Genomic DNA, 17,877 nt, shown 5'->3' with positions numbered 1-17,877 from the left:
CCTGTTCGGGAGGGTCTGGGCGGTCATTGGCTGGTGGCGGTGCCCCGCAGGGCCGAGGGGGAGCGTAGCGGTGGCGGAGTGTGAGGGTGAAGATGTCGGGCTGCGAGGCCCGCGACGCCAAGAAGCTGGTGCGGTCGCCCAGCGGGCTGCGCATGGTGCCCGAGCACCGCTCCGCCCGCAGCCCCTTCGGCCTGGACGAGCCGCCCTGGGTGCCTGACAAGGAGGTATCGGGAGGGGCGGGGGCGCCGCGCTTCCCTTCCCCGGGGTGCGGGGCTCCTCCGAGCGGCGGCCCGTTGTCCGCCTCAGGGGCCCGCACCGCCTGAGGGGCCGCTGCCCTGTGGGGAGCCGGGACACGACTCGCCTGGCCGGGGACCGAGCGTTAAGATCGCGCTTCTTCCCCTTTCTGGCGCGTCGCTGCCTGCCCCTGCCACCGCTCCCTGTCGGGTCCCGGTGGTGGTCTGGCGGCGGGGCCCGCCGGCTGCTCGCCTCTCCTCGCAGCCTGACCAGGTAGCGGGTCGGGCGGACCCAGGTCGGGATTTTCAGTTGTAAGCCACAGGGGTGTTATTTCGCATAGATCAGTGGGCTGAAAGGACGGGGCTCTCGCTCGTGCTCCGGGGGTGCGTGACTCTCACAAAAATGAGCGAGGAATGAATGAGTTAAAAGTGTAGCGAGCTGTGAGCGTTGATGCTTGGTGAAGTGTTCTCTTTAAATCTCTATAAGTGTAATTCTGAAGACCATGTTGATTTAAAAAAGAGTGTTGCAACGTGTTAAGGCAACAAGGCTAAGTAAGAACAGCCCTTCTGGCTCCCCGTGTGAACGTTTGTGGTGTTAAACGAGTGTTGAATAGCATAGATTGTTTCGATCGCCTTTTAAACACTTCCCAAGTAAACTATGATCATGATGATGTATTAAATTTCATGTCATATGCATTATTTGTTACCGGTTCCTACAGCTAGATGCTAATATAGCTTAGAATCAGTTGCTTGTTTATTGCCAGTGTTCTGTGGTGTGGATGCATGCCAATGCATTTAAATGTGACTGGAATTAAGATTTTTAGATGGGCCAATATGAATTTAAGCAGGGAGCTGTTGTACAAAGCCATTCTTTGCCAGATACTGACATGGTTGGTCTGTTCTGCATGGGAACACTATGTCCTTTCTGGTTAGGAATGAGGAAGAAAGTTTCTTCCCTACGTGGTATCTGTGGAAGTGAAAAGTTTTATGTAAAAGTAGTAATTCTGTAAATTCGCATTGCTAGCACAGCTTCTGCAGCTCAGACTAACCATTACTGTCACACGGTGCGTGACTAGTGAGTCACTTGCTAGTTTTGTGCAGATTAACAGCCCTGCTTTGTAAAGTGACTTTTTCAACTTATTTAAACAAGCAGTCTGCTAAGATATTTTGTGGGTGTTTTCCTAAGTTATTCTTCTCCATACTTAGGGAATTAAAAAAATCCTCCCTGACATCGCTGGTTCTCTGTCTCAGATGAAGCGTAGGTAAGACAAAACTTTCGGTGTGCAGAGCTGAGAGTCATTAGAAGGTGTCTGAAGCCAGTCAGCACCACATGTGGTGTGTGGTGCACTGGGTGTGTTGCAGATAGGGTGTGTATTTATCAGTTTGTAGCTAAGTCTGAGCAGTTGTTGTGCAAGTGGTTTCCCTTTGCATTGTGTGGCGTCTGCTGTGTTGGTGATTTGCACCTGTGTGCACTCACTCACCTGGGCTACCCCGAAACCTGATTCCTGGCAGCAGCAGCATCAGTGGATATAACTTGTGCAGCAGTTAAATTGAAATGGCTTTTCTCCCTGACCTTCCGAAGTGTAGTTTTGTGTTTCATTAGTCCTTGATTATAGCAGACTATTTCATTAAAAAAACAAACAACAAAACAAAGTACTTGTAACTCCAACTCTAATACATAATGCCATCCTAATTCAGCTGGAGGTTGTTTGAGGATTGTGTTGGGATTTATTTAAACTAGATAGGTATATTTAAGAGTTAAGTCTATATATTTTGGGTGCATAAGCCTGCTGTTTGTTGTTGGTTGAGTTTGATATTACAGTTATACTGCAGGTATTCATACTCTGTAAGCCTGACCTTTCCCCCTGTAGTCTGTTGTTAAGTAGGCTGATGGTCTTGATTTGAGACTGAATATCGCCTTTGCATCAGACTCGGTGACATTTGCTGTTGAGAGGAATTAGCATTTAAATGCGTTTGTTAATCCATATTATTAATCATTTACATGATTAAATTTAAATGCATTTGTTAATCCATGTTATTAATCTTGCATTATTGCTACTTTGTAAAAAATTATTTTACTAGATTTCTTGAAGTGTATTGAAGTTCTGACATCCCTTCGATTAATGATTACCAAATATGTTACCAACTTCTTCCTTAACTAGAGCAGGTACCGGCTATGCAGGGAAGCTTATAAAGGCCATGTTTTTATTAAGAAATTGAAATTTAAAGAGACAGTGTTACCTGGTTAATGAATTTAGCCAGAACACTTGCTCTGTTACCATGTCAGATGTAATTAAAAAAACCATCTTCTTTGTCCAAGACAAGAGACTGGTGTTAGCAAATGTTGATGTGGCTTTTCCAATATGCTGGCTTCTGCTGTGACACTCACAAAGTCAGTTACTTCATTTTTCTTATGCAGAAAGAGTCTACTGGCTTGTTTTGTTCTAAAAGTAAAGCCACCTAAAAATTATGGCAGTCGGTAGTTTTGTTAAACATACATAACATTGAAATATGTTTTACTTTTAAATTTGATGTAGTAAGATTATACTGTCTTAAAGTGAGGAGTTTGGAGTGTAAGATCGAAGGAGGACTACAGAAAACTTTCTTTTTTGGTAGTCTTATATATAAATAATGAGTTGAGGTGGATAATACTATGAAGATTTGTGCTGAGCTCCATTAAACTTGAGACAGATGTTGGTCACTGCATGTGCTATGTCTTACCAGAATTTTTGTTAATCACCAGCAGAGCTCAACTGATGATGTTCTTATTAAACAAATCTTGGACTAGAAATTGAGTAAAGTTTGTATGTTTGAATGCGGAGGTGGCGAAACCTCCTGACACCCAGCTGTGCACCACATCTGCATGTGGCTGAGGAGCACTGTGTGCCTCAGAGCTGGAATGTGTGAGAGGAGCTTACAGATGTGCTGGAAGTGAGTCCCCAGGGCTCCTCCATCGCTGCAGGAGGGAGGCGAGCTCTGTGTAACTGGGACCTGTGTTGGCTCAGGCTCTCGGGGTCAGCACTGGTTGTGTGACAGAGCTGCCTTGGAGCGCTGGCGAACTCGTGGAGCTCAGGCAGTGAGGTGGCCCCGTGCAGTGGCAGTGTCAGAGAGGATGGAGCTGTATCAGCCATATGTTTGCATTGTGGTGTTTTCCACTCTGGCATCAGCTGTTTTGGTCAGGTGCGTTACAAGGTGTTGAGCTTGTGAACTTTCGCATTTGCCAAAGTTCACTGCGTTAACAAGCTCAACCAGGTTTTATCTTGCATCACTTCTTGAGTTGCTTTGTTATTGTATATGCAAATAAAGCATGTGAAGCGTAACTATAGCTTCCCATCCATCTACAGCATTCTCACCTCTGGCTGGATCCAAAGGATATGCAAATTTGTCATCACACTTCAGCAAATGTGCGAGAAGTTCCACTCTCTTTGTAATGAATTCGCTCTCAGTTTAAATCAATACCAAGATCCAACAACTGTTGGATGTTCTTCCACTTTCCTCTTGCTATACGAAGTAGTCTGATAGCAGTATTAGTGGTATGTTGGTTGTATGTGAAATGAATATACTTGTGATGTGCATTTTTATTTAATTTCTTACTTTGTATCATTTTGTTTTCACTTGATAAAACCCCCAGACTTGCACTGGTTTTAAAAAGTCTGTGTCTTGAAGACATGAAAAGTAACTGGGACATCATGCTTCCTTCTCTGTAGGTGTGATAAGAAACTCCTCAAGCAATAAAGCTTAATTCAGAACTCGTGCACTCTCTAATTATGTCAGCATTATGTCAGCATATGGATGGATAGGAAGAATTGAGCTTTCAAGATGTTATTCAATAGAGATCTCTTCCCAGGCAAAATAGAAGTTGATGTTATGCAAATGGTTCACTTTATTCTCGTTGCATAAAGCACTGAAGGAACAGTGCATCAGCCAACTTGTGTTAGAACAGTTTTGTAGGAAAATCCCATTCGCCTGTGCCTGCTACCATATGCCATTTGACTTGTGGTTTGTTTATGATTGCATATATCTCAGGCAGTGGTATCATGATAGGTCTGGAATTCAGCAATATTTTTCTGTAGAGTTTGTATTAAATGAGAGGGTGGGTAACTTTGTTCCTTCCTGAAAAGCAGCTTGCATGTTTATAATAACGTTGTGTATGAAATCTATTTAGGATAGTATTTAGAAAAGCAATTTAACCCGTCGACAAATTGGCGGCTTGTGCTTTCTAATTCCTGAACAACAACAACAAAAAAAGCCGCGTCCAGTTCCTAGACAAGCTCTTAAGCTACACATGTCAAAAATTAACACACTAAATCAAGATAAGTGTAGAGTAAAATGTGGTTATTGGCTGTAGCGTGCTACTTGTTACAGAGATGAAACCTGCAGAATGCTGAAGTAGCTTTATGCTGAAGGTTATTAATCAGTGAATGTTAGAATAAGCTTTTCTGCAGCTGTTGTGAAAAGAGGTGGTTGGATGCCTTAATCTAGTTCGTTATTTGAAACAATACAGGAACACTTCTTGTTCTCTTTTGATTAGGATTTAGAAACAGATAATATAACAAATACTGCAAGCAGCGAGTTATGTTCCATTATGGCGACTGCAGTTACTCTAATGTGTTAACCTTCTGTTTAGACATCAGAACCCTTCATCTAAACTATTTCAAATTATTAAGAGTCTTCTAATTCAAAAGAATATGAAAAGTTTCTAGAGAATTTTAATTTAGTTGCTGAGATATTTTCTTGGCTATAGTTGTTGAACTGGTGACGGTGATTGGGAATCTACTGAAGTGAAAGTCCCTGAAATAGATGACAAAAGCAGTTGTAGCCTGGAAGAATTTATAGAAGATAAAATATTGAAATATGTTAATGAAAAGCAAAGGGTGATTACTGTGTGCTTAGCAAATAGCACCTGCTCAGCTGAAGGCATGTTTTTAAGATGACATTCTGCTGTAGCCTGAGATGATCTGGTTTGAGGAATTTCAGTTTCAAGAGGTATAAAACTTGCTACGGGATCTAACCATGTTTTCCTGATTCAGACCTCAGGCATAATTTTGTATTAATATTGGCAAATAAATCTTGCAATAATTGCGTTATAAGCCCTGGAGAGAGCATTTTGATATGGTGAATAAAATAGGTAAGATCTTGGTGAAGGTCCAGTGATTTAATGGCTGAGTACCAGCCCGTCGGTAGGTGAGTTTCTAAACAGAAAGTTTGAATTGTCACTTCTAGTAGCTTAGAAAATCAAAACTGTCGCCCCTGACGCTCTGCTTAGTTGTGAGAGACAAAACTTCCATTGCGAGAGACAAACTTCTTCAGTTATTTCTGGCTTTTCTTTTGGGAGGCGTGTGTGGGCGTAAGCTTGTTTTAGGAAAGAGATATTTCAGGAAGTGACATTTTGTAGCTGGAATAAAATTAAGTCTTAGTGGCTTGGAAGAAAACCAGATTATCTCCTAGCATGTTTCAAAATGTCTAAGTATTGAGAGCATTAAAATATGTGAACAGTGTTTTAGAGAGTCAACAGAGCATCGCAGCATAATACAGTGAGGATGACAGCTTATATAAAACCAGTTGACTCTGCAATACATGGCTGTCTGGATAGCCAAATGTAATTAAACATGATAAGTATTTCTGAGGTGGAGTTTTGAAATGAGTTTGGCAGCTTTTTTTGTCTTACAAATGAGGATGACATTATTTTGCTACATTGAAAATAAATGAAAGCCATCCCTGGTGAAAAGGTAAAGGATGGAAATTTGTGGAAGGTGTTTCTTTTTAGGGCAAAATATAAAGCTCAGTCTTTGTATGTGGTAGTAGGATTAAAGGTTTAGAAATCTTGTAGATTAATCTTAATTTGTACTCTTTTCTAGTGCCCAAGATGTATGCAGTGTGATACAAAATTTGACTTCATAACGAGAAAGGTAAGAGAAATCGATGAAATGTAAAGCATTAACTGTAGCAAAATACCAGTATGGACTTCTACTGAAATCTTCTACCTTTTAAATCAAAAGAAGAGCATGCAAAGTCTGACATAACTTAAAGTAGTTTTTCTTTCTGTTCTGCCTTTTCTCAGTAGAGATCTTTTTTGGTTTAATTCTGTTTCTTTGAGATTCTTCTTGTTGCTCAGTGTGTAGTCAGAGTTTTTCCAAGTTACTGGGTACCTGCAGGATTTAGATTCAAAGGAAGTGTTGGAGGAACTCAAGCTGGTGTGGGCTGCTAACATCAACACTGACATAGAGAACAAATCAACTAATTCAGGTGTGGAAATGTAAGCAAAGTTGTTTTCAGCAGTAATGAATTATGATCTTACATTAAAGAACCATATTGTTAAGATGCAGAAAACCAAAACTTAGATTCTCCTGTTATAAAAGAGGATTTATCTTAGGTTTGGAAAAGGGAATTTCTGGTTAAAGTAGAAAGTGTAAACACCCTTGATTGCTGTGAGCCATAATCAGGCTCACTGTGTGAAGAGAAAACACTAACATTAGAGTTAAATTATGCTCATTACATAAAAGTAAGCAGGTCACTGTAGAATCATGCTGATGTGCAGAATACAACTAACAGAAAGCATTCTGCTGATACTGGGGTTTCTGCCTGGAGAAAGAAAGCAGCCTTCCAAAAAAGGCTAGCAATGACTTTTAGCAGAGAATGTCATTCCTTTGATTAACTGCATTGATGCTCTCTTTGTATGTGCTTGTGAAAGTGAAGAAAGATGTGCAAGTGTGACCTGTAGTGCACCGACATAGTCAGTGTTTTTTAATTTCTTGTTTGGAGGGGAGAGGGAAGGAGAAATTGTAAACCAGACATACCAATATGTTATATCAGATAGGTGAAAATTTTCAGGATGCCTGAAGAGCATCAGGATATCAGTCAGTGATCCTAGTAATAGAATAGAACAGAATATTTCAGTTGAAAGAGACCTCCAATGATCATCTAGCCCAACTGCATGATCACATCAGGGCTGACCAAGTTACAGTGATGTACTGCACATGTTATTAAGGGCATTGTCCAAATGCCTCCAACACTGACATTGCTCACCTCTCTAGGAAGCCTGTTGCAGTGTTTGACCACCCTCTTGGTAAAGAAATGCTTCCTAATGCCTAGTCTAAATCTCCCCATAGCAGCTCTGAACCATGCCCACGTGTCCCGTCACTGGATACCAGGAGGGAGCTCTACTCTCCACTTCCCTTCAATCACAGAACACACTTTCTCCTTGGTCTTGTTTTACCTTTTAGCTGGATGGGTTAAGAGCATGGTGGGTGGGTGGTTTGAGTGTTCTGGTTTAGAAGCACTAATTCATTAGGCTGCTGTGTTTTACTGTGGGGAGTAAATGGAGCCCTGGAAAACAGTTGCTGCAGAGGATTTTGCACAATATTTGGAAGGAAAGATTAACACTTGACTGTAACTGCAGGGTATCAGTTCCTTGTATCAAACTGTTCAAAGTCTCTGAGCCACACATTAGTTCCTGCTTGCCTGGGAATACCTGTTCTGACATGAGAACTTGCAGCAGGAAGACATGCTGCGACTGTCACACCCCAGTAGTGATTTGGAGCACAAGCCACTTGTTGCAGATTTGGTAGTTGTGAAACACATTGCAATACCAGTTCTGATTTTGCAGCTTCATTGGATTTGTACTATGCTGCCTGATATTTCTGATAGAGAAATAGCTTTAGGGTTTAAGTACGAAGATTTTCATCTTTTTCCGTGGGAAAAACTTGAGAATAACTTTTAAGGGAGAAGAATAGCAACACCAGTTGAGGTTTTGCTTTGCTTGAAAGTGTGAAGGGACCTAGAAACCACTCTTGTGTGTTTATTGACAGTAAGGTGAAGGATTTACTAGACAGTGGAGAGGCTATTACAGCTTCTTGCCTGGTCTGCTCCAGAAACGTGTTTAAAGAGTGCCAGCAAAGGCTTGTAGTGCTGCTGTTCATACTGTACTCAGTTCTTTGTGTTCAGTCTTCAGGGATTTCTTTCTACCTCTGTAGCAGTTAAACTTCCTTTACCTAGCCCTCAGTTGGCATGTTTCACACCTGAGAAACTGTGCTTTCTTGGGGAGGAGAATATTTAATGTAGTAACTTTTTCACATTATTCCCTATTAGTTTCCTGTGTACATTTGTATTAACCAAACTGTCCCCTCATGCTTAGCACCACTGCCGAAGATGTGGGAAGTGTTTCTGTGACAAGTGCTGCAGTAAAAAAGTGCCTCTGCCTCGCATGTGCTTTGTGGACCCTGTGCGCCAGTGTGCTGAATGTGCCCTCATCTCTCAGAAAGAAACAGAGTTTTATGACAAGCAGCTTAAAGTACTTATGAATGGTAAGGACTGACTGCGTGTGTGTGCTGGTTTGATCTCATTTGTATTTGTTCAAATGCTGTTTAAATCTGATCAACAGCAGGAGTAATGCCTCTTGTCAAATGAGCTATGGTTTTGTCTCCTTTAAATACTGTTTTCATAGAATCACAGAATGGTTGGTGTTGGAAAGGACCTTAAAATCATCTAGTTCCAACCCCCCTGCCATGGGCAGGGATGCCTCACCCTAGACCATGTCACCCAAGGCTCTGTCCAGCCTGGCCTTGAACACTGCCAGGGATGGAGCATTTACCACTTCTCTGGGCAACCTGTCCCAGTGCCTCACCACCCTCACAGTAAAGAACTTCTTCCTTATATCCAACCTGAACTTCCCCTGTTGAAGTTCGAACCCATTACCCCTTGTCCTATGGCTACTGTCCCTGATGAAGAGTCCCTCTCTGGCATTTGTTCTCATGCTTCTTGTTTGCCAATTAATAATTCTGTGTTAGCAGTTTATTTAGAGAGAATTTTACACTTTTTAGTCAGTATTTACAAAGACTTAATTAAAGACAAAGGAATTTTCAATGCCTCTGGGAACACGTGTGTGCAGTTGACATGTTTCTTAAAATGCATCTTTTGGCCACATTCCTGTTCACAGTAAATAAGGATGGAAAATACTTCACAATACAGAATATTTTAATATTTTCTAACATAATACAGTGCTTGTTTCAGGTTTCATCTGTGAGCTTTGATCCTGTCCAGGGCCTACAGCTATGGTTGAGGGCGGATCATAATGAGTGGTCAATTTTGCATAGCATTAAAACTACATGCAATACAGCATTTCATGTTCTGGTTACATTCAGAAAGCTGAGTCTTCAGGTTTTAAAATATTGTGTGATTGTTCAGTGGCTTTTGATGTGCTCTTGGTGTGATGGCAGCGTGTATGTGATGTGCTCTCTGTGTGTATTATCGGTAGCTAAACCACCTGTCTGTTGATAGCATGAATGTTCCTAGGGAGAGGCTAGGAACAGAGAGGAGTATGTTCATCCCTGTAACACACAAAGAATTCTCAGCTCTGCTTTGCAGATGAGGCTGTAGATGAGTCTTAAAATAGTGTCTTTTAAACTGAAAACTTTTTTTAAAGCTTGTCCTGCTTTTTGAGATTTGTGTTATGCAGTTGAAGTCTGAAGTTGTTCCTGACTTAGTATCAGTTTGATCTAGTTGAAGATGTCCCTGCTCACTGCAGGGGGTTTGGATTAGATGACCTTTGAAGGTCCCTTCCAACCCAAACTGTTGTATGATTCTAGTGTGGAGCCACAGATCTCGGTCAGAGAGATGGCAGTTGCGATGTCCGCTACACTTTTGCCATTGCTGCCTCGCTGTCTCGCTTCAGCGGCAGGCAGGGGGCCCATGCTGAGGGGTCAGTGGGACTGCGTATAACTCTGAAATGGCAAGGCGGAGCTCCCTGCGCTGCATGGCTCCCACTATGGAGGTGGACTGCAGATGGTTTGGCAGGGCTCTGTGGTGTTATTTTTTTCATTTCCCAGGCCAGCAGTACTGGGATTAGGTAATCCAGGGAGCGTGAGGCACGGAGGAAGTAAAGTGGTTAGGCGTGTAGTCTGCTTTATTTTATGTTATGAATCACTTCACTAATGTAGCTAAGATGACTCCTGATCTCAAAGGGGCTCTTTTGGGCAGGAGGAAACATAACATGAAGTTCATTGACCTCGGAGTAAGAGTGAGCTAGCCTTGAGTAATGAAAAAGAGGTGTCTTCACTATTTATTAAGCACAGAGCTGAAGGTCACATCCTGCCACTAGATTCTTCTGACAGGTTTTTGGTTTGGTTTTTATTTTTGAGTACTGAAACAATAGTTTGTATTATGGTCACAAGGGAGGGTCTGCAGTGGCCTGTTTGCCATCTCCAAATCTGTTCTCATTTTAAAAGATTCATCTTGGGTATCATCTGTATTTCCACAACATGTGGAAGAAATGACATTGCAATTGTGAAAGGTCCTGTGATTCACAACACGGTAATTAAAGATCAGCTTTTTATCCTTGAGTGTTCTCCTGATGTTAATCACTTCAACGTTTCAATTAGCCTCTTAATTCACCCAGTTCTGTGTACGAGGTGCAGTAAGTAAAAATGAGTTACCCTTTCTGATACTTGAATGATCCCTCCTCAACTCCCTCTTAGAATACTAAAACATTTCTTTCCAGGTGCTACGTTCTTTGTAACTCTGGGAACATCTGAAAAATCTGAGCTCATGGTTTGTCGACTTTCCAACAATCAGAGGTAAGAAAGGTTGATAGAAATTGCACTTGTAAACTGTATTGCTGCACAGCAATATATATATAGGATACAGTTATGTTGTTATCTAATAACCTGAGCAAAATATGAGAGTAAGATGCTGCAAAGATATTGGAGAGAGTAATCAGACTGAAAGGATAGATATAACTTTAGAGTGAGTGGGTTTTAATTTACTAGCAGCATGGCTCAGAACACCTGGGAGTGGTGGAGCTTCACTTGCCTATGATGTCTCTTACTGCCACTGGAATACAGTGGTTTTGCCAGCTAAAAGAGGGATCATAAGAGGTGGGAGCAGGCAAAAAGCTGTAGCCACTGTAAAAAGCTTGTTTGGGGTTGATTCTAACAGTGCACTGTATTGTTAACATGAGAGCCACACCTGTTACCATGACAGGTCACCCTGTAATTTGGTTGGCTACAACTCTTTAGACCCTGTGTTCTCTTCTTGCCCCAGAACTTTGGAAGAATGCTTTTCATGTTTTGAAGGCTCTTGCGGCAAACTGAACTACAGGTCTGTGGTTTGGGGGGTTGGGTTTTGTTTCCTTTCAGTCAAGAACTTCAATGAAAAGTAATTTTTCCTGCTTGATTTCTCTCCCTCCCCGCCCCACAGAACAGATTATTTTTTTCCTTTGATTTGGACTTCATATTATAGGAAAAAAATCCTTTTTTAAAACAAGTTTTTCTTGTGTTATGTAGGTATCTGGTTTTGGATGGAGACAGCCACTATGAAATCGAAATTATACAGATTTCAACTGTTCAGATACTTACAGAGGGATTTACTCCTGGAGGTAAGTTTTTCATTGAATACAAATTAACTGTTAAGAAAAAAATACGTGAAGTTGTAATTATTGTTTGAGGTGGACAGTGCATTTCTAGGTAATCAGTAACTGCCGTGTGTTAGCTACAGCTGCTCTCAGGATGGAGTGCAGTGTGTGAAACGCTGTCTGTGTGGCTGCTGGGATTTTGGGGAAAACCTGGGAATTGAGAAATTACCCTACAGCTGTAATATGGGAAAACTTCTTGATAAACCTGCATAAAGGTGGTCATCATTTGTTCTTAATGTTTCTTTTGGCTAAATATAAAGATCTGTTGATTCAAAAGCTTGTAGGAGGGAACTGCTAGTCTTTGGTAGCTTCCATTTCAGGATCCAGATGGGATTTCTCTTCTCCTGGTACAAACAATTGCAAGAAGAGTGAGAGAACCTGGGAGGGGGGTGTGGGTGGGAATTAAGCTGTGCTTTGTTGATTTCATTGGAGCTGAAGGGGTGGCCAAATGAAACTGGTAACATTTGAATCGGAGGGCAGCTACTTACTGCCTCATCTCTTACCAGATTTTAGGGTATTTCAGGATGAACTTGAATAGGATTTCACTGAAATGAGAACAAACAAGGTCAGGAATTTTAATGATTGTTCATCAGAACACCTCTGTCACTGCTAGAGTTTTCTAAATGGACAGCCTCTCTGTGCAACATTCAGTCAGTACAGCATGTTACCTTCAGTAAACTTGGTATTCAAATCAACCAGATGTGTTGCTGAGTTGATGTTCCTGTAATTCCTTGTTCACTACTCTTCTGACTGCTTTATCTTTTTGCCTGCCTGCCTTCCTTCTTGACGGTAGAAAAAGATACTCACACTTACACCAGCCTTCTGGAGAGCCAGCACATAAGTGAAGGTATCGCCAGTACGTTTGAGCATGACTCACCTAAGCATTTTGTCCTGACCCCCTCCCACCTCTCCTCCTCTGCAGTGCTGATTTTGTGTTTGATCTATAGCTGTTTAACTTGAGACAAATTACGTTCAAATCTGACAGATACCTTTCCTTCCCATCTAATAAACCGGGACTGAATGTTCTGTATCTTTTTGGAGAACTAAAACGCTCAAAGCTTTCTTTAGATCACATGTGCTATTGTGCATGCTGGAAGGGAGAACGGAAGTTGAGAAATAGTATTTTTAGTGGCACGCAATGTTACACATCACCCACTCCAGCAGAGGCGTGCGGAATTGTGTATACCAGAAATGAGTAAGTCCTTGTGCACTGTCCAGTAAGGCTTTGCACTGAATAAATAAACCATTAATGGTGGACTTTTACAGAGCTTTAAAAGTAGTAAGACCTGTTGTTATATGAGGTGTGTTCTGCCTAACTCAGTAATGTCCTGGAATGCCAGACACTCGCAAACTGGCCAAGGCTGTAGGTGCTTGATTTCCACTGGTTTAAGTAGTCTGTTAATCTGTTATTCTGACCAGGTACATGCAGGGGAGTGAGTGAAGAAGTTGGATTTCAGTCTCTCCTAGAAGAGGAGCGAGTAGCTACTCTTACGAAAACTGCCTGTGGGCTTTTGATCAGGTCACTTAGATTGAGTTTGTCTTTGTTTGGATTCTTGGATATTACAGAAATGGCCTCTGGGAGCCCCCTCATGCAGTGTTGTCCTGTGTATGGCAGTGCTGTTCCTGGGGCTTAGTTTATGTTCTGCTGCTTCAGGAAATAATGCCAATAAAGTGCAGTGTTCTAAACAAAGCTCTTGTTTCCTTTCTGTGTTTTGGCTTTGGTTTATCTTATCTCTGTGCAGCTAGTGTAAGAGAGATACAAACATCTCGCTATCACACGGTTGGCAGAGCAATGTCTTTTGTAGCAGATTTCCTTCAGGAAGCAAATGACATTGACAGTTGTTTTCTAGTCTTGCGTAAGCATCTTTCCCAACCTTTGCCATCCTTGGAGGGACTTCAGATTGCTGTGCCAGACTTTGTATGGAGCAGGGTATCAGTCTGCTGGACACAAGTAATTCACTTTACAGACTGCAGGATACAGTGTGAAACTGTGGTATCTATTTCAGTGAAGACACAGTAATAGTAAAACAAGGGGGTATTCCATGCGTGTGTGTAGCTAGTGGCTTTACCTGATGGCTTTTACAAGTTCTACCTCGATGATTGCCAGACAGAACTAAACATTGAGTCTGCACATTCCATGGCCTGGCAGTATCACCGTGGTCAATGCTGCGGCTGCTGGTGGTGCACCTGTGGTTTCCAGGGCTTTCAGTTACGTGATGAGCTGGTTTTCTTCAAACGTGCTCATTAGCTAGAAGTTGTTCTGTTCTTAGTTCTAGAACCTGTCACTGTTCAAGATTTTCTTTCTTTTTTTCAGGAGGCAATACTCGTGCCATAGGTATGATTCTGCAGTATAAGGTACCAGGATCAGAGGAGCTAACGCAGATGAAGTTTACAGCTAGTGAAGACTTCAGCTGTAATAAGAAGCTGTCAGCAAGCTGGCTGGCAGCTATGCACAAGGTAAGCAGTGGAGGCAAAACTTGCAGAACACCGAAGAAAATCTTTATGTGGTGTGCTTTGTCTCCTTTGACAGTCATTTAGCTTGATTTTGTGTGATGGATGGGTGCAGTGAGACTTTCAGAGGTCCCCGTTAACAGCATGTAAAGGGACTTGCAGCGAGAGGAAGCACGTCTGTCCCCAGTGCAGGAGGCTGGTTGATACTATAGTATGAGACCAATGAAACCCCTCGCCAGGACTTTGTGAGGAGGAGGCATGAGGGATATAGAACTTAACAACGTTGTTTACTGTGTATGTTTTAGAGGGATTACCAAAATCTCAGAAACATTACTTCTAGCTTTTCCAAAGGCAGGTTTTATCAGAAATAGTAATTTCTGACCAAGAAGAAACAAATATAAGTTGATCTGAAATACTCAGTGTCCACAGGTTCTGCATTTAAAATAACCCTGAATAGTCTCTAAAATAACTCTACTTCCTATCTGACTGCTATTAAATGCCTTAAACTGAGGAAAATGAAGAATTTAAAGCGTTGGGTTTAAAGGAAATTGTGGAGGGGTAGAAGGGCGATGAGGTGGCTGCAGGCACCACTTAACACAGTGATGTGTTTTGTCTTTGTGTTAGGCAACAAAACTTCTTTACGAGTCCCGGGACCAGTAAGGACAGCAAAGGTTGAGGCACCTGAGGGCAGAGCCTGGCCTCCATGGACCTCCCTCTCGCCCTGTGCTAGCTGAGGGCTGGTAACAGGGTTCTTGACCCTTTCTCATTCCAGCGTGGTTTGGTATGCAGGAACTGGCAGATGCAGTGGGAGTATTTTCTGACCCATTTCTGACCCATTTCTGACCCATTTCTGACCCATTTCTGAGTATTCACAATAGTGTGCAATATGTATACAATTAATGCTTTAAACAGCCTCACCTTTTAAGACTTTGTATATTTTGTTAAGCCTTTATTGGCACTTAATATGAAAGTGACCTGCACTACAGCTCATGTACAGCACAACTTTTATAGTAACAGTTATATATACTGTTTGCTACAGAAAGCAAACAAACGTGTATGTCTCTTCTGCAGAGAATAGCTTTTGGGCATAGATCTCAGGTTTTTCCCTCTATCCAAATGTTTAAAAGTCAATGTACAATAATAAAATCTGCCTTAGATATGATTTTATAGAAATCACTTGGGGTTTTTTTTAACATTTCATGTTAAACATCTAAATATTTCACCAAGTACCACAAACTGGACTTACATGAACATGACCTTGAAACTTCACTTCTGTGATAAATAAGCTTCCAGAATAATGTTTAGTTTTGTATTTTCTTTTTGGTAACTAGCTTTTGTTAATCTAACTGTAATGCTCTCTGAAATTGTATACAGTTTAATGTACAAATATGAATAAATTAATTCACTTATTTAAAAAACCTAGGAGATACTTAATTTTGCAGTGTGTAACTTCTTTAATGGTGGATACGGTGGTCTCTGCTCTCTGAAACTTTCCCTTTTGATAAAGAGCATTCTCAGTTTAGTTCTAACTGTTGATAATTGTTCAACCACGGGGATGAATCCTCTGGCTACATGCTCTGCCAAGTGAATTTCTGCCCTCGGTCTTCCCTTACTGGTAAAAACTGAGTAAACCAGCGCGGGTGGCTGAGCTGTCAGCTTGTGTGTAAAGGGGCCCTGAGAGCTTTTCTAGGTACGTATTAATTTGTCACAGCTGGAATACTGGAGAACTTGTGTAAAAAGCTGTCTGGCAACGTGCTGTCTGTGCAGCTGGTGAAGGAAGCGGTGAGGAAGCTGGAGGTGACAGGTAGAACACAACATGCTCAAGTTGCTCTTTTTATGGAGACTCTGAGCGAAGGCATGTCTGTCTGCTCTTGCACCTGTATAAAAATACTGGAGAATGCAGCCATGCCTTAGCAGGACTTTATTGTGCACATTTACATGTTCTCTGAATTAGTGTATCATAGGCTCTTGAAATCATCACATTCATGTAGCAAATTCTTCAACAATAATACCCTTTCACTTTTCACCACAATATATACAGTTAACGCTAACCTGTGGTAAAAGCAAGTTACAGCACTGCAGGAATGGATATATAAATTATACACAGAACTTGTACATGAAGAATTAATCAAATTGCATACTGGTAAATGGGAGAAAATTACAAGAAATATGGCTAAAACTCATAATGGGAAATTCAAAATAGACTTTTGGTGTATAAAATCATGTACAATTAAAATGCCAGTGAAGTGCCTTTTTTTTTTTTTTGGTTGAAACTCCCATGTAGTGGAATAGGTTATTGCATAACTTGCCTTGGCAACAGCTGGAGGCTGCCAAGAACCACAGAAAAATAAGCTAGTGCCTTTCTTAGATCCTTCTCTAAACCTTGTTTCTTTCTTCTCCTTGACTTCACATCTACATAACCCTCTTCCTACTTCTATCCAGTCCTTCATATTTTGGTCTAGACTGACTCGGGCAGACTTCAGCTCACACACTGTAACTCTTACCGGACTCTTACCCTTTTCAACTATTGCACTTCCATCCATGCAGACATACAAATCCCTTAACTGCTGCACGTTTGGTACTGACTGCTTTGTCCAGGGCGGACAAGTGCCGGTGGTTGGCAGACGAACCTTTACATTAGTAGAGATAACACTGGTGCTGTAAGCTGAATAAGAAGAAAATAAAACACCACGTGAAATACCGTGTAGGGGATTTGAGAAGTGTACAAATACTGTTGTTCTGTTAGTTCTCTAGCTCGATTCTAAATGCAAATAATACGAGGTGCTAGACTAGTTAAAGCTTTTGTTGGGGTTGTCCAGACTAGGATGTAAGCGTGTAGCATGTTACCGCTTAATCCTAGCCTTCATTTAGCTTTGGTGACTACTTAAAATTATGCATGTTATAGATGAAGATCTTGTGTCCTAGAACCCAAGAGTTGATCGATAATAAGAACTCAACATTCACTGGTATTGAACAAAACATCCAAAATCCTGATGTGGGACAGTTGCTGTGGGGTTGGAGCAAACTGGACAGCGTATCTGCACCCCACAAGTGACACCTCTGAACATTGAACACAAGAAAGCTCCAACCACGGAACTTTTAACTTAAAACACCGCTTCAGACAATAGTGGCGCAACACTGTAGGTAGTGGAGGTATCGCTCTCCTCAGCAGTGGTGGGTCATGTAAAAATGATCCTCATTTATAAACTGCAGATCTTGAAAATCGTGGATGCTGTCCATTTAACAAGAGAAAGCACCATTAAAACTAAATATCATAGTTTTATTTCTCTGTGTGAAATGACCAAAAGTGATGGCTCCAGTGTATGTTTTAAGTTTCCAGTTACCAGCATGGTATTGCACTGTCGTACAACTGAGTTCAAGCAAGGGTTCGCTGTCTGGGTTTTATTCGTGGATATAACTGTAAAACACAATAAAAATATTAGGCTTTGCATGATTGACACCAAGTTAGATACAAATTAATTCAATTATAACCAAGAGGTACTTGTTAACAAGAACTGGATGCTGGAGTGTTTGGTGGGGGTGATGTTTTTGTGAGCTAAGCATGTTCTTGGGTAACTTCTGAAAAATTAAACCAGAAGCAGCAGGAGGCTGAGGGCTGTTACTCCTGCCAGCAGCTGCTCTGGAAATGACTTGGTTCATTTAACTCGAGATCCCAGCCTGGACCAAAAGATGTTCTCACGTAAGTACAAGAACTCCCTGTCGAGCCCTGGGGAGAGCTCATTTCCCGCTCTATAAACTTGTCTTACGCCTGTTGTCCTCTGTGTG

The 17,877-nt window shown here is 41.6% G+C and overlaps 2 protein-coding genes across 5 annotated transcripts in view; one reads left to right on the top strand and one right to left on the bottom strand.

The window, feature by feature from the left end:
• Positions 1–35: 35 nt before the first annotated feature.
• On the top strand, positions 36–16,433 carry ZFYVE21 (zinc finger FYVE-type containing 21). Of its 2 annotated transcripts, XM_030482604.1 has the most exons (8): positions 36–224; positions 6,092–6,142; positions 8,368–8,536; positions 10,729–10,804; positions 11,513–11,604; positions 12,434–12,487; positions 13,955–14,097; positions 14,716–16,433. In XM_030482604.1, the coding sequence occupies exons 1-8, from the start codon at positions 93–95 to the stop codon at positions 14,749–14,751; spliced, it is 753 nt and encodes a 250-aa protein (XP_030338464.1). In that variant the 5' UTR covers positions 36–92; the 3' UTR covers positions 14,752–16,433. The 2 variants fall into 2 exon arrangements, with proteins under 2 accessions (XP_030338464.1, XP_030338465.1); XM_030482605.1 differs by lacking the exon at positions 12,434–12,487.
• PPP1R13B (protein phosphatase 1 regulatory subunit 13B) overlaps positions 16,000–17,877 on the bottom strand; it is a 71,023-nt gene continuing 69,145 nt past the window's right edge. For all 3 annotated transcript variants that reach the window (XM_030482586.1, XM_030482585.1, XM_030482587.1), the window contains one exon: positions 16,000–17,509. In XM_030482586.1, coding sequence (XP_030338446.1) covers positions 17,468–17,509 — 42 coding nt within the window. In that variant the 3' untranslated portion in view covers positions 16,000–17,467. The remainder of the gene's footprint in view (positions 17,510–17,877) is intronic.

Source organism: Strigops habroptila, chromosome 4, assembly GCF_004027225.2.
Source record: "Strigops habroptila isolate Jane chromosome 4, bStrHab1.2.pri, whole genome shotgun sequence".
In the NCBI taxonomy this organism is placed as follows: Eukaryota; Metazoa; Chordata; class Aves; order Psittaciformes; family Psittacidae; genus Strigops; species Strigops habroptila.
Note: the sequence above shows the minus strand (reverse complement) of the source record. Positions and strands in the feature narration are given on the sequence as shown.

Bases quoted from the DNA above. Each gene is read 5' to 3' on its own strand.
- ZFYVE21 (XM_030482604.1), top strand. From the start codon at position 93: ATGTCGGGCTGCGAGGCCCGCGACGCCAAGAAGCTGGTGCGGTCGCCC. The intron at 225-6,091 runs GTATCGGGAGGG...ACTCTTTTCTAG, and splicing joins CCTGGGTGCCTGACAAGGAG to TGCCCAAGATGTATGCAGTG. The intron at 8,537-10,728 runs GTAAGGACTGAC...ATTTCTTTCCAG, and splicing joins GCTTAAAGTACTTATGAATG to GTGCTACGTTCTTTGTAACT.